Raw genomic sequence first — 16,691 nt, 5'->3', positions numbered from 1 at the left:
GGCAATATTTATGCATGCGCTTGCTTGAGCGCGGAATAGGCTATGCCTCCACTCAGTATTTAAGCAGAAATTAATATTAAAGTGAGATTAGTCGACTAATTGCTTAAAGGAATGACTACTAGTCGTTGACTAGAAAATCTTTAGCCAATGGCAATTCTAATCAATGCATTTAGGCTAGTTGACATTTATTTAATTAGTAAGCTAGCCTAATTCTAGCAGGTCTTTACGTTAAATTCGTTGAGTTAACAATTAGTTAATGAACTAAAATAATAAAACAAAGATTAAATTGCTTGTTCCACCACAAAATACACTTTTTAAGGTGACAATCCGTTACACATTTGAAGATTTACTGTATCTTGAAGATTGTTGTATTGTATTTTATCTTCTGTTATAAAGATGAAGATTGACATTTCGTTAAAAAAAAAAAGCCCATAGGCTACTATTGTAAAACATAAACAACTTAGCCTATCTTCTGTCTTGGTTGTGGTTTTAAACTCATTTTTGTTTTGGTTTTTGAGTAACCGTCTTCTACGCGTGACTTTTATATTACGCAATGCTTTTCACTCGCCTCTAGATGTCCTTCTCAACAGCGCAGCAATACATCAAAATTATTTATTTGATTTATTTACTAGTTAATACTTTGCAACAGCAAAAAAAAAATCACATTATTCCTCAATATTTAACATTTTTACTGAAAATAAAAATAAAATAAAAATAATTATTTGAAAAGAATAGACACAGTACATTTTACAGGGCCCCCTGCTGGCCCAGTGCCGTGCCCTGGGCAAGTGCCCAGTAGGCCCGTGCGTTAATCCGTGCCTGTGCACAAGTCATTACAATGATAATGATAATGCACTTGGATTAAAAACATGGAATGGGGTACTTTTTGCCCTCCTTAATGTCCTGTGCCACTAACCTAACAGTGGCTGGAAAGAAGCTGTTAAACAGACGGGCCTTGTGAGTGCTGATACTCACAGGTCTGCAGTGTCTCAGATTATAATCAGCAGAGGCTGATTATAATCTGTGTACGTCACATATGTGTGACGTGAATACGTGACGTCACCACGCTACAGTCTGCAGCGAGGAGTACTTGGAGAGATGGGAAAATTTTAATTTTTCGGTCAACTGTCCCTTTAAGAGTTAACAAAACACGTGATGTCACAGCGCATGCGCATACGCTGTCACCGCGATATGGCGCATGCACTGTGACATCACGTGTTTTGACGTCACGCGTCTTTAAAACGCATACGCAAATTTGACATAATATTATTAAAAATGTTAATGTATAAAAAAAAAAAAACTCTAAAGTAACAATGAAAGCAGCAAAAAGGAGTACAGCGCACATCCATAGTTTTACCTATGCCTGATCTAAGATAAACTTATAAGGAATTTCAGAGTATATATTGTGTAATATTTGTGTAGTATTTTATTTAAAGTTTATTTTCACATTCTGTTGCACTTCACTGTGTAAATTACAAAATTACTGTAAACATTAATGGCACATTTATATTTCTTATTTTAATCATCCCTCTGTAATAGTTAATAATTGTTTATTTTTGTGCATTATATATGCAATTATAAAAACATTTATTCCAATAAAGTAGTTTGAAGTTAAACCAGCTACATACAGTACATTGTCAATCTCTGTATCCCATATTATGCATGCCAACTCAAAAAACGAAACTCAAAACAGTGATAACCTTTATTTCAAAACAAAGATGATAATTGTGTAAAAGAAATATGTACACATACAGATAATCACATACATATCTGTACATCAGCAGACAGACACAAACACACACACACACACACACACACACACACACACACGTCATCACAGTCTGTGAAAGGGGTCCATTAAGGAGTGGCAAACCAACACCTTTCTGAAGTTAATGATTTACTATATTTAGTAAAATAGTTTTTTTTCTCTTGGACTGTATTGATTATTTAATGTAAATCATTACAACGTTCTAATTGAGGAAGACAGACTGAAGTTACTGACCTTTGATGTACTAAACCACACCCTAAATTATCTTATAGAATATGTTAACTTGATCTTGGGCTCAAAAATATATATTGTACACTAGAGTGATTCATATAGCATCCATTTACATTTACAAATACTGAGTTTGTACGGGGAAAATAATTTCGGGAAGTGATTAAATAACTAACAGATAATAGTTGCCATTGTCATATTTATGTAATATGCCCCGCCCCTCGAGCGCATGGTTTGAATTCCCGAAGCTGTGATTGGCCTATACGAGTGTCACTCACGTCATGTCTTACACAAGTGGGCGTGTGTATATAACAGCGGCGGGTTTGTGTGTGCTTGTGTAAAGACAAGTGTAAAGAACCGCTGAAGGAACAAGGGCAATTTTTACACCCAAAGGCCAAAAATATACTAAGAAAATGTCGTCTGTGAATTTGACCAGCCTAGGAGCCAACCAACTAAAAAACACCACGTCTGGAGAGGTAATAATTCAACTACAATGAATGTTCCTATAAGTTAGCATACAACTAGCAGGCTACAGTGATGTTCTGAATCATTTCATTCGTTGTCATGAAAAACACTTCCTGTTCTGATTTTTCACATTGTGACAACATTGTGATAAATAACTCATTCACTGCTCGCAGGTGTCAAATGCAATGATAACACATTATGAGTATTTATAATCTAATGCAACAAAACAATATTTTAAACCTATGCAGTTATTCTGCATGCTAAGACTCTTTTGAGATTTTCTTGTTCTAGGTTGGGTGTATTGATATTTAAAATAATATATGTATTATTTGCCTAAGTTATGTTTAAAATTTCAAGTCTTTTTAGTTTTACGTCTTTTTGAAGGCATGTTTTTTAAACCATTTAAAACATGTATGTGACTCAATTTATTTTAAATACTTAAAAGTGAAATTACTTGAATACCTAAATACTTGAAAGTTAAAGTTTATTGAAATAAATGATTCTCACTCAGTAAGTCACTCGATAAATTACCATGAACAAATTATGTCCATGAGCATTAATTCTTTTCAGAATCAGGAATTCAGGTTTTTGTTACACCTGAGAATTTAAAATATGTAGTCTCTTAATTATGAGCTCATAAAAATGGCATGTGTAACAATTTTAAATGAATTAGAAATTGAATTTTAAAGGAACTCTAGCATGTCATGGCTTCATATGTAGTGTCAACCACCCAAAAATATGCGTGTTATTCCAAATGAGCTGGAACTAATGAATGAAAATGCGATATGTCTGTTGAACAAGTCTCTTGTCTTGTTTATCAGATGGTGGAGGTTGGTTCTCTGTGGCGGGAGCAGACGGTCATTCTCTTCTTCTTGCGGAGGTTTGGTTGTCAGGTGTGCCGGTGGATGGCAGCGGAGGTCAGTAAACTGGAGAAAGACCTGAAAGCAAATGGTATTGGTCTGATTGGCATCGGACCTGAAGAGATGGGAGTGAAGGAGTTCAAAGATGGGGGATTCTTCAAGGGTGGTGAGGATTTGGCACTTGGCTTTATATTGTTTAATATTATTCCTAATTTCTTAGTTTTACACTAATGTTGCTCAAATATGCAGTGGGTTATTGAAGTCTGAGACGGAGACCACAGTGAAAGATCTAGTAGTTACCTTATAATGGCCCGTTCAGACCAAAGACAATATCTATAGTGATAATGATAAAGATAAGAGTTCTAAAAATCGTTCTATATATAAATGAATAGCAGGGTGCACAACACAAATGCAATGTAATGATAATGACACAGAGAAACAATATCATTGGAATCACTTTTAGATCTACTGACGACGTGCAAATTAATGAACAAACGCAGCCGGATCATTTCCATAATAACCAACACAATCTACCAAGAGCGTCTGGTTTAAGACAAGCTTTTTTGGGCGGTAAATAATGGCACAAATACCAGTACATTAATTAGTACATCAAACCTTCGTGAATTAACTTGCATGATTCATTTAAATACTCTCTTCCCATAAGTTTTGTGTCTAAAAGAGAAACTCCTACAAATGCATATGCAATAAGGTCAGCCTCAAAATTGACCCTGTCCACGCCTTTTCAGCGATTATTTTTCACTGTGTGTCTTAAGTAAATCCTGACAGTAGTTTCTCAACACCAAAAGAGGGTTTGCACTCGTTATCTTTATAGTTACCTTTCTTGGTGTGAACGGGCCTTAACTCATAATGCATTTGACCCAGAAGAGATGCATACAAATTTCTTTAAAAATACGTTGTTTTTAGTATGGGAACCAAACTTTGGAAAAATGTCAAGACTATGAAAAACATCTCTTTTTTTTAAACAAATATTTAAAAAAGAGATTTAAACATTTAAACCTGGAAATGAAAGAAACTGCAAAATAATGCATGACATAACATAACACACTAAGTGTTTGATCAAATGCATGTTAACTGAGTGACATTGATAATTTTCTTGCTTTAATTGAAGCACAAGATGCACAAATTCACCTTGTGCTGGATTCGGGTTTTCTTCAAGCGTCTCCAAAGCAGGAAATAGCAAATTATCAAATGCAAAATACAGTTTTCACAAGTGTGCTTTTGGACCCCATTGAGTTAAAGAATGATTTCAATACTGCATTCTTTCTTCTGAAATAAGTGATAACCTCAGGTTAAGCTCATTGTGTGGGTTTTGAATTTATTAGTGATGAAACTCGTGTTTTTTACTGTCATTTGTACCTGTTACTATGCTTGCCATGCCTGTGTTTACCTTGGGTTTGCCACTGATAAAAGGTGTCATAGGCGTTTTCCTGATCCTGTGAATATTTAACTTTTTCTTTGTTTTAGACATCTACATTGATGAGAAGAAACAGTGTTACAAAGATTTAGGCTTTAAAAGGTATGAGGTTCAACTTGAGCATATTCATGATTATTTTTATTTGTGGTATTGAATTCTTAATTTAAAAAGTCTCAAATTGTTATAAACATGTTGTATTGAACACAAAAGAAGAATTTTGACATGCTTGTGTCATGGTCCAACATCACGCATTCGTTCAACTAAAAAGAAAAATTCTGTCATAATTTACTCACCTTCTAAACCTGTATGAATTTCTTTCTTCTGCTGAACACAAAGGAAGATTTTATGAAGAATATCGGTAACCAGACAGTTGATGGATGACTTTCATAGTATGAAAAAAATGCAATGAAAGTCAATGGGGTCCATTAGCTGTCTGGTTACCGATTTACTTCATAAAATCTTCCTTTGGACCATGACACAAGATTGTCAAAATTAACAAAAATCCTCTGGTTTCCAATCTCAGGTACAATGCCATGAATTTGGTTCCAGCTGCCATGGGAAAGAAAGTACGAGAAATTGCCTCAAAGGTATTTATAACGCATTGTACATTGCCTTTAATAGTTATTTTTTAATGCAAATTATAATTCTGGCCTAATGATAATTCGTGATTAAAGGTGCTCTATGTAACTTTTCTTCTAAAATTAATCCTTTTTTTATGATCCACTTGTCGGGTTTTGCTATTACCTCTGAAGGCCAGTATTCCTATTTCTATGTGAAGTCTCCGGGTCGGATTTTCTGCGAAATCCGTCGGATGTGACGTGCATGCGCGCCCCCGAGCCTCTCTCCTCTTTATATACAGTCCATGCGACGGCACTGCAGCTAACGGCATGGAGTCTGATAACACCAAACAACGACCTGCCTCCAGCACAACACACACTCCAACACAAATACATAAATATAAAAAACAAAACAAAAATGTATCTGCTGAAGCTCGTCAGGCCAAACGTGAATCGGATCGACTTAGGACGAAAACACGGATCAACATCGGCAGAGCGTTTGAATTATGGAGAGACCTCCGCTATTTTTATTGTGATAAATTACAAGTTTTCAGATATGCTGAAATAAAAAATAAATAAATAATGGTAAACTGTAATGTAATGGCAAGGTAAACTACAACATACATGAGACATGAAATGAATACAAAAGACTATTCCGGGATAACAAAAAGTAGGTAGGCTGCTTTAGGATGTAACTTTTATGTACTAGATCTACTGTCTAACGTCACTCATCCCACTATCATATTGTTTATAATACACATTTCCAGACACGTTCAGTAATGTTACTTCCTACGATCTTACTGTTACACTGAAATTGTTCAGTCTAGTCACTAACCGTTCTCTAATCTATGTTGACATTGCTGCCTGATTGTGAAAGACACGAATAGTTAGTGAAATGCCTTATGCTAACACCACATGTCGGCTAAATGCAGTAACGTTATCATGGTACGAGCACGGAGCATTAGTTCAACGTCAAGCTGATAAAAGAAATCTATTATTGTAACGTTGCAGTGGGAGTTTACATGAGTTTCCAGCATGTTGTGTGATGCTTTCTCCAGTGTGTTGAAAGTCTCAGTGTGGCCGGTACCGGTACCATACCACGAGAGCTCTTGAAAAAATTGGTTGCAATCTGAAACATCACCGATAGAGGCCGCTAAAAAAAATACATATAGCACCTTTAAGTGACTAATGATATGTCTTATTTGTAAACAGTTTTAATAATGACCAAATTTAAGGTGTTAAATAAACAATAGCTTATTTCAAAATGTGCTAAACTTTTAGATAACTCTTTTGATTCATGTTTTTTCTTGAAGGCAAGTGCAGAAGGAATTCAAGGAAACTTTAGTGGAGATCTTCTGCAGAGTGGAGGCTTGCTCATCGTCGCAAAAGGTCATATTTTCATAATTTTCACTAGGAAAATGTATTGGTCCAGTCTTGTTGTTTTTTATAGTGATTATCTTTTTCTTCCTCTGATAAATGTGTCATAGAAGAGAACCGAAACTTGTAATCTTAGCACTCTGCAATATTGTCACTAGAGGGCAGCATGACTTCACATTAAAAAAATGTAGCACATTCAAATCTGTTCTGTGCTCAACCATGAGAAATAATGTGAAGAAATCTGCCTGTAGCAGAGATTAACATTTTAGAATAATACCTTGATGTTTCTGGATTTGATGAGTCTCTGAACTGTTTCTGGGTCTCAGGGTGCCAACAGTATGGCAAGCACTAATTCAGCAATACAACTAAACATGTTTTCCTATTACTTGAACTCTCATTAACTCTCATTACTTGAATGCAACTGGATGTTGAAGTTTGTTTGTAATTCTCATTAATCTCATGATGATTCTCATTAGATTCTCATTACTGTAACAGAGTGATGAGAATATTTGTGATTGTTTTTCTAATTAAGATAGATTAATTTAACGTTTAAACAGTACCACCATAACTTTTCATTAAACGTGTTAAATGTGCTTAACTGTCATGGAAACAATATCACAATGCTAAATGTGTCACTCTGTTCAGGTGGAGAAAAGGTTTTGCTGCATTTTGTTCAGAAAACGCCTGCAGACAACGCATCTCTGGAGGACATCACCAAAGCTCTCGGGATCTCGGCGAACGTCCAGGCTGGTGAAAAGCCACAGGTAAAACAGGGAGCATTGGTAAGGTCGAACCTCTTTGGCCCGGTTTACACCTGGTATTGAGATGCGTTTTGGTCAATCGGATCACAAGTAGACGAGGCAGACACATTCCTGTTTACACCTGTTTTTTTTATCTGTCTCTTTTGTCGACTCTCGCCCACTTCTGTCCTGATTTCTTCGAGGGGAGGGTCTATGAGCGGGTACATGTATGGGCTTTAGATCTTTCGATCTAATGGATGAAATAAGCTCACGCAATTTATATATGAACGTGACCGGAGACGACTGAAAAACATACAGTGCATCAGCTATAGTTTCTGCTCTGACAGCTTTAGGACCAAACCGATATCAGGAATGGTGTAGTGCTGCCGCGATTAGTCGACTTAGTCGACGTAATCAACCATGCAAATCAGTCGACGGCAATTTTTTTAGTCGACGTGTCGTTTTACTATTGACCGCTATTTATTTTTGGTCTCCCGTCAAAAACGGCTCACTGTAATTCACCTCCACACACCAGTCTGTGCGCCGTGCGCGCCCTGCTGGTTTATCTGCTATCATTTTCCTTCACGTTCCCGCCCGCCTTCACTGCTTTGATATGAAAAATTGCGGAGGCAGGTGACGGAGCTTTCACAGTGGGCTCGTTTGCTGCGGTCCGAGTCCGAGCGCGATTGTTCCCGGCGCCCCCCGCAGCGTTGGTCTGGTTTCACACTTAATTCTATCGAACCCTGTTGAGTTTGCGTGCATCTTATGTCATCGCAAACGTGCACGGCGCATGATAAAAAACAGAACGCGGGTCAATATATTGTGTTTTTCAAACGGACTCTTTTGAGGAGACAGTGGATTTCCAAATGTGTTGCCCTGATTGCACGCGCAATGCGCGAATACACTGCAGACTCAACTCTTGCGTATCCAAGGTAAATCATCAACACTATCATCCCTTACATGTGTTTTATTTAACTAAATGCATCATAATCAGCTAAAACGCATGGGCAGGTTACTTAACTTCCTAAACAAGCGCTCCCGAGTCCGTGTTGCTTTCACGTGCACGCAAGTGTAAACGCGAGCTACATAACTGCGTGCCTGCCTGCTTTCAGCGCGACTCATAGTGGGCTAGTCCAGACTCTTTCAATTCAATTCCAATTTATTTGTATAGCGCTTTTCACAGAAAATGCATTGCATCTACTTTACTATTCAGAGTGATGTTATCAGTTATGCTTTTCAGAAATGTACATAAATTAATCATTATTAGCTTACTGTACATTTTTTAAGGCAGAAAAAAGAGCTAATTTAAGTAATACATACATGTTTGTTATTAGAGGATTAGATTAGGACTCTGACTAATATGGTATAGCCTAATGGAAATGCAGATACTTAATGCTTAGATTGTTAATACATAATGTTTTTGAACAGGTGACATTTTATGTTTTGGCCATTCAAAATAAAGATGGACACAACGAAATAAACACTTGATTTTTTTTTTAATTAGTCGTTTAGATTAGTCGACTAATCGAAAAATTAGTCGAAAGATTAGTCGTTAGAAAATTAGTCGTTAGTGGCAGCACTAGAATGGTGAGAGAGCATTGTGCTTTGGTACGTTTTTCATCTTCAAACCAAACTTGGGTCTTAATACCGACAAAGTCGCGTCTGGCTAGGCTAGCGCACTTCTCACAATGTTTATGCTTTAGGTCAGTAGGCCGAGAGTAGGTTCTTTTGTGGCTGTTCAAACGCATTTGAACACATGAGCGTTTATACTAGGAGAGCAATCCGGTCTAATGCATTTTACCTTTGTAAATGGTTGAAAGTGGACAAGCTCAAAACGTTTTAGACCCCGTTTACACCTGTATTTAGTGTCGTCCACTTGAGATCCAATCGACCAAATTGCACCTAAAATGCATCTTAACGCCAGGTGTAAACCGGGCGTTTTATACTGAAGTATAGTCAGATGTCGCATGTAAAGTTAGTGGTTGTGATTGTCATTGGGTAAACCAGTCAGGAGTTCTTCCTCTAAATTGTTTCTGAATATTTTATGGTAATAGGAACAACATTGCAATAAATAAGGAAATCCATTAGGACTTGATAGAAAAGCATCAGTGGATCTTCACTAGGGGCCTCAGTATACTTCCAAGAGGGCCTCAAGGTGACTTAAACAAGCATTAAAATCAGTTAAAACAGGCAAAAAATTTTTACTTATGATTTACAGAATCTAGGAATGTTGGGGCCTTAGATTTTCTTGTGGGCCACTGAAGTGCATTACTTGATGCATTAATATCTAATTAAAAGTGTGCTAGAGCTGCAAGATTAATTGTTAAAAGATCGCGATCTCCATTCAAACACGCACACGATCTTATTCCTAAATAACATTGATTTGGGTATTGTTTATCAATCCTTTGACAAGTACGATCACTGTAAACATTCAAATGAATCCAGTAATGAAACAAGTGAAGTCATTCAAAATTATAAAAAAGAAAAAATCAATTCAAATTAATTAAATATTTTTTTAAATAGACTACAGCAATTAACATTTTATCAGAACCGTATTACATGCTATTTGGTTTAGTTGTCTATTCAGAATCGTTGGAGAATTGTGATCTCTATTTTAAACAAAAAAATTGTGATTCTTAATTTATCCAGAATCGTGCCGCTCTAATGTTTGCATGCATATGTAATATTAAAATGACTTTGAATGCAGCTAAAGAAAATATAAAGAAAAAAGTAAGAACCATTTCCTAATATTAGTGTTACGGTTTCTAGATTTTTTACTCTGGTTTTACATGACGTGAAGCTGTTTTTGCACTGATACCAGACTTATCATTTATTCAATTTGTGTTCATGTCCCAAATAAAACATGATGAACGAGATAAAGTACCTTTCATAAAGTATTTATATAATATATATATATATACACTACCGTTCAAAAGTTTGGGGTCAGTGAGAATTTTATTTAAATTTTTTGGAGGAAAGAAATCAATACTTTTATTTATCAAGGACAGTAAAGACATTTATAATGTTACAAAAGATTCTATTTCAAACAAATGCTGTTCTTTTGAACTTCCTATTCATCAAAGAATCCAAAAAAAAAAACTGTACAACTGACAGACCAACAACTGTTTCAACATTGATAATAATAATAAATGTTTCTTGAGCATCAAATCCTCATATTATACTGATTTGTGAAGGATCATTTGACACTGAAGACACTGACACTGGTGATGCTGAAAATTCAGCTTTGATCACAGGAATAAATTACACTTTACTATATATTCACACAGAAAACAGCTGATTTACACTGGAATAATATTTAATACTATAACTGATTTTTGTTGTATTTTTAATCAAATAAGCGCAGCCATGGTTAGCAGAAGAGAATTCTTTTAAAAGTATTTAAAATCGTACCGACCCCAAACTTTTGAACACTAGTGTATATATGAAATCAGTATTAAAAAAATCTAATTACTTGATTTTAGTCATACTGCCCACCTCTAATAACTATCTGAAGTGATTTAAATGGCTCAGATTGAAGTTTTGGTTTTTAAAAAGACTATATTCTTTCAAACAAGTGGTTTCAGTATTGTACTCATGTTCATGCTTGATATTGTATGTGATTCTTCTCCACAAACTGTCTAACATTATCCACTAGTATATGTTTCTACTTTAATTGACTCAAAAATATGTGACCACACTATTACATTAATGTATTTTTAAGGCTAGTCTAAAAATACTCTTTTTGTGTATTGTGTTGGGTTACTTTACTGCAGTAAAATCCACAGTGAAATTGTCCTTGTAAAGAGTTTATAGAGTGTAAGATTTTAAGTTGCATTGATCCATTGCAACCACACAAGACCGTTTAATTGCATCCATGGTGAAACCAGGACACCAGAGACATCCTTACCTTGTTTTGCTCAATTTCGTTGGAATAATATCTTGCTTTTACTTCAGTGGCTTAAATACCGGTAGACCAGAATATGAGGAAAAGCACAATTAAACCCTTCAAGGCCTCCACAAGACACGCTAAAGAATCCGTGTTCTGCCGCAGCATGACCTGATTCATGTCAACGAGCAACTTCAGCAATAAAGAAAGGCATGAATCTATAAAGAAAGGCATGAATCTCTCTGATGTTAGAGCACAGATGCTTTGGCTTATGTAAGTGGATGTTTGAACAAGTGAAGTGATTGTGGGCTAGAACAGAGTCTTGTTGTGAGGCTCATCTCTTGGTTTTGTGTGATCTTAACCACCCCGAGGTCCCATGATGCACCTGGGCTGTGAGATTACAGTGGAGCTCCTCTTACAACAAAACCCACTAAAACCAGCAGATGCCATTTTTGCTGCTGGTTATTACAGGGGGTTTTTACATAGACGTGCAACTCCTAAAGTCACACATGGTCTGAATTAAGGACTTTACCGTGGTATCCTGCAGGAAATGGCACTTTTGGCCTTTCTTTTCCTTGTCAAGCTCAAGATGAGGTGAAGTAGACAAAATGACCATTCAAATGGTGGACGCAGTTCATCTGGTTCGTCGAGGAAGCAAAAACGTTATCTATAGAGAATCCCCAGAGAAACTGATTGTTAGAATAACCTTGTAAAACCTGACATGAAATCATTTTTTGAAAGAGAAGGTAATTAAACATTTAGACAACATTTTAAATGAGAAAAAAAAAAAACGAGAGCTTAGATTAGTTCACTTTAAAAAAAACTTTTGCTGATAATTTACTCACCCCCATGTCATCCAAGATGTCCATGTCTTTCTTTCTTCAGTCGAAAAGAAATTAAGGTTTTTGATGAAAACATTCCAGGATTTTTCTCCATATAATGCACTTTGCTGGGCACCAAACGGTTCAAGGTCCAAAAGACAGTTTTAGTGCAAACTGCAAACTGTTCAAAGGGCTTTAAACGATTCCAGACGATGAATAATGGTCTTATTTAAAAAAGAAATAACAAAGTTTAAGTTTAATAATGTCAAATGCTCGCCTTGCTCTGTTCTGTGTGACTCTCCTGTTCGAACTCGTTCATCAAAATGAACAAATCTTTTTTCGAGTCATTTGGTTCATTTAACGAACAAAATGAACGAATTGACTCGGAAAAAGATTTGTTCATTTTGATGAACGAGTTCGAACAGGAGAGTCACACAGAACAGAGCAAGGTGAGCATTTGACATTATTAAACTTAAACTTTGTTATTTCTTTTTTAAATAAGCGATCGTTTCGCTTGATAAGACCATTATTCATCGTCTGGAATCGTTTAAAGCCCTTTGAACAGTTTGCAGTTTGCACTGAAACTGTCTTTTGGACCTTGAACCGTTTGGTGCCCAGTAAAGTGCATTATATGGAGAAAAATCCTGGAATGTTTTCATCAAAAACCTTAATTTCTTTTCGACTGAAGAAAGAAAGACATGGACATCTTGGATGACATGGGGGTGAGTAAATTATCAGCAAAAGTTTTTTTTAAAGTGAACTAATCCTTTAATAAAACATTTTGTATAAATCTTAAACTTAAACATTTTTTTTTTTTACATTTATGAATACACACTAAATTGTTAATTTCCTTGTTCCAATAGGAGTTTCATCATACTGATTGTCTTTGCATGTATATTTAGATGACAAAACATGTATTCCCTTATATTTCTGGCCTTAATCAATGTCTTACACCACTGGATTGTTGTTCTTGAGATTTAATGAGGTGAATGGTAAAGGCAAATGAACCAGACAAAAAGCTTACAGATGTTCTGAAACATGTTTGTTCTCATTTGGACGAAACGTTTAATGTCAAAAAAACAAAAATGTGCTATTCTTTCATTAAATGGTTAGTAGTTCTTGTAATTAATCACATTGATATTATGAGCACTTATAAGGAATTAATCACCAGATTTGCCAAAATGCAACAAGTTTGTAGCCTGTGATCATTGAGAAATATAAAATTAGTTAAGTTTGCATACACTACCGGTCAAAAGATATAATACGTTTTTTTTATGTCTTATGCTCATTAAGGCTATATTTATTTGATCCAAAATACATTGCTAACTGTAATATTACAATTTAAAATAACTGGTCTTTATTTGAATATATTTTAAATTGTAATTTATTCCTTTGATCAAAGCTGAATTTTCAGCATCATTACTCCAGCACATGATCCTTCAGAAATAATTCTAATATGCTATCAATTGGTGCTCAATAAATAATGCTTCTTATTATTAATGTTGAAAACAGTTTTTGCTACTTAATTAGCCATTCTGATTGCAAGAGACATTAATTTCATCAGGTTTCTCTGAGCTAATTTTCTGAAGTCGCACACTCCATATTTTTAGAACGTTTTATTCTGAGCTATTATTGTGGTCTCATTTGTTTTACTTCATGCCGAAGTCAAAAGTCTGGCCACTGGAGAAGAATCCATTGTGTCGTACCACACCCTTAGATCTACCAAAAGACCTTTAGTCCATCTGAAGAATAAACATGGTGTCATTCAGCAGCGTATCTCAGAGCAGATCGGCCCCAGAGGTCTTCTCAGGAAGGAAGGGCCCAACACACACGGTCAAGAGCCCAAACCCAGTGTCGTCACTGGATGACATGGGAGAGTCTCAAGGGAAATCGATTCGACCATTAAATTGTATGCATTCCATAATAGATCTGTCAAGGGCATTCTGATTTTGAGACTTTCATATCCTGCAGATTTTTTTTTGTCTTCAACCATTAGATGATGCTCCGAATGAACATTAATATTTGTGTGGCAGACATGCATGAGGTCGATCTGCATGCATAATGGTGACTGATATATTTCTATTAATATGACGAAGCACCACAGCTGCTCTATATTAAAGTTACTTTTGGAGTCGACGACGTTGCTTTGAAGTTCAATAACAGGACGTGTCGCGGGTCTTGTTTATCCATTAAAGACTGCCGGTGTCTGTTGTCATTTTTGAGCCACCGATGCCATTTCCTCCGTGCGATTGGTTACTTTCACACGACTGTAAATGCAGTGACAGACTGACCTGTGCGTCTGAGTTCTCCTTTCATTGTAGCTTGAAAGATCGACTTTCCTTTATTAAAGGGATAGTTCATCCTAAAAAGTGTAAATTCGGTTACACTTTATTTGAAGGTGTCATTGTTTCAGAGTAATAATATATTTACCAAGTAATATTAAGTAACTACATGTGCTTACAATAGGGTTAGGATAGGATTAGGGTTTGATTTGAGGGTTAGTTGCATGTAATTATGCATAATTTTGAGTTATTACAGTAACTAGTAACTACATGTAACTGTAAAATAAAGTGTTACCATCAATTCTGTCATTTACTCACCGTCATGTCAATCCAAACCAGTATCAAACTCAAAGATATTTAAAAAATGTGTCAGTGTTGTTTTCTTTTTTCCATACAGTAAATGAGGTCTAATGTTATACTCAAGGATACCCAAGTTTTCATTATTAATACATAATATTTCTGTGTCTTTTACAGTGCAGTGAAGATGTTTGCACAAGATAGAGGATCCAATGTTCTTCAGGGACGAATGGACTGTGATTCCTGGTTATCCAGTGTTATATTCCCCATAATCTGATTCAAATCATCTTTTACATGTATGTGATACTTTGGTTTGATGCTAAAATATAATTCACTGATCATGAGCATTTTTTATGCATTATTTTTCTTTTGTTGATGAGTAATTAAGCTCTCACAGTAGGTGTGTGAATAAACACTAATGCTGCTTTGATCCTCAAATTTTTGTTTGATCCTCAAATCCTCAAAGTTTGTGTTTTGTCATAAGATACTCCATTTAATGAGATTCTTTTATAAACCTGAATTTATTGATTTTTTTCCTAAACACTTCTGACCAAATGTGACTTGTTAATTTAAGAATGTGAATGACATTTTTTTTAAGATGTACATATTAAAACTCTCACCAAAGTATATTTGTGGTTTTTGAATGTGAAAAAAACACATGCATAAAATATATTTGTTGCTTTATATAAGTTTATTTTTGATGCTTACATATTTTCTCTTACATATCATACAATATCTCAGTAAGTTTAAGGTAGCTAAATAACATTTTTAAGCCATATATGTTTGCTTGAACAATCAATATAGGCAGAACAATATCATTACAAAGCATTCACTTGGAAAGTCATTAAAACATATATGGTCTCGATCAAACGTGGACCCCATATAATATCAAGAGCATTTATGTCAGTACGTATTAACTGAGACATTTCAACAGTCAACTAGTCTATGAACAGAACAAGAACACCCCCAGACATATATTCATATAGCAGCATCTGTGGTCTTAACATAAGGGTGAATCTCACAAAACCTGTAAATAATATATATAATGCTGGGTTATGTCAACCAATGCTTGGGTCAAATATGAACATCAAATTTAATTAAACAATTTAAACCAACGGTTGACCTAAAACCCAGCATTTTTAGAGTATATATATATATATATATAAAAACTACCTCTAGTTTTTGATTTTGCAATGAAGTGTAACTTAGACATGTTTTAATGAGATTCATCCTTGAAATAAAAAAAACTCTTGAGTCTGACAAGTTCTTGGCATTGTCCCTATATAAAGCATTGAAAAAGAGACTTCATATTTAATCATCATAAGCTTATTTCTATTTAAACACCTTCAGAACCAACGACACTGAAGACACTAAAATGCACACAAATTATATTTTACAATTCACACTTGGCAAAGTATTTGATAGATTATATGTAGTTATTCTTCCTTCAGTTCAGATTTCTTCAAAGCAGTCGTATAAACAAACGATCACAGAGGGTGATTTAGTATTTCACAGATACAAAATAGCTATTTTAAAATGCGATTTTCTCAAAAGCAATCAGCAATCCTTGGCACAGAGAAGTCGCTCTTTAATGCGGTATAAAGAACAGGTAGTTCACATCACACCTCATTTGATTTGTTCTTAATAGTCATAATATTAAAAGCCTTAAGGCAAAAAAAAAAAAAAACCTGCACAAATAGACGTCTGGCTGATGAATGCGTGCTATCAGGGAATTGATAATGTTGTGTATATGCATATGTAACATTTTGCCATAATGCACCTGACTTAGCATTGACGTGATTGGCAAGTAAATCAACCCAAGCATTGTTAAATACTGTACATAAAACCAATATGCACATTCTCTTCCCTGACCATATTAAAACATTACAATACTGCACATTTAGATCGAGTATGTGCATTATTGGGTCTACTGTTGTTTCTAAACCATCGGATTCTATCCAGCACTTTTAAAGCT

At 35.3% G+C, this 16,691-nt stretch overlaps 1 protein-coding gene across 1 annotated transcript; it reads left to right on the top strand.

Moving 5' to 3' along the window:
* The first annotated feature begins 2,313 nt into the window (after positions 1-2,313).
* prxl2b (peroxiredoxin like 2B) lies at positions 2,314-15,057 on the top strand. The gene is made up of 7 exons (XM_056255304.1): positions 2,314-2,472; positions 3,283-3,487; positions 4,807-4,858; positions 5,280-5,343; positions 6,627-6,702; positions 7,336-7,454; positions 14,894-15,057. Exons 1-7 carry the CDS (start codon positions 2,410-2,412, stop codon positions 14,918-14,920), a joined length of 606 nt encoding a protein of 201 aa, XP_056111279.1. The 5' UTR covers positions 2,314-2,409; the 3' UTR covers positions 14,921-15,057.
* The last annotated feature ends 1,634 nt before the right edge of the window (positions 15,058-16,691 follow it).

Source organism: Rhinichthys klamathensis, unplaced genomic scaffold (assembly GCF_029890125.1).
Source record: "Rhinichthys klamathensis goyatoka isolate OS25496 unplaced genomic scaffold, OSU_Roscu_1.1 h1tg000120l_1, whole genome shotgun sequence".
Taxonomy (NCBI): Eukaryota; Metazoa; Chordata; class Actinopteri; order Cypriniformes; family Leuciscidae; genus Rhinichthys; species Rhinichthys klamathensis.
The sequence above is the reverse complement of the archived record's forward strand: the minus strand, read 5'-3'. Positions and strand labels throughout refer to the sequence as shown.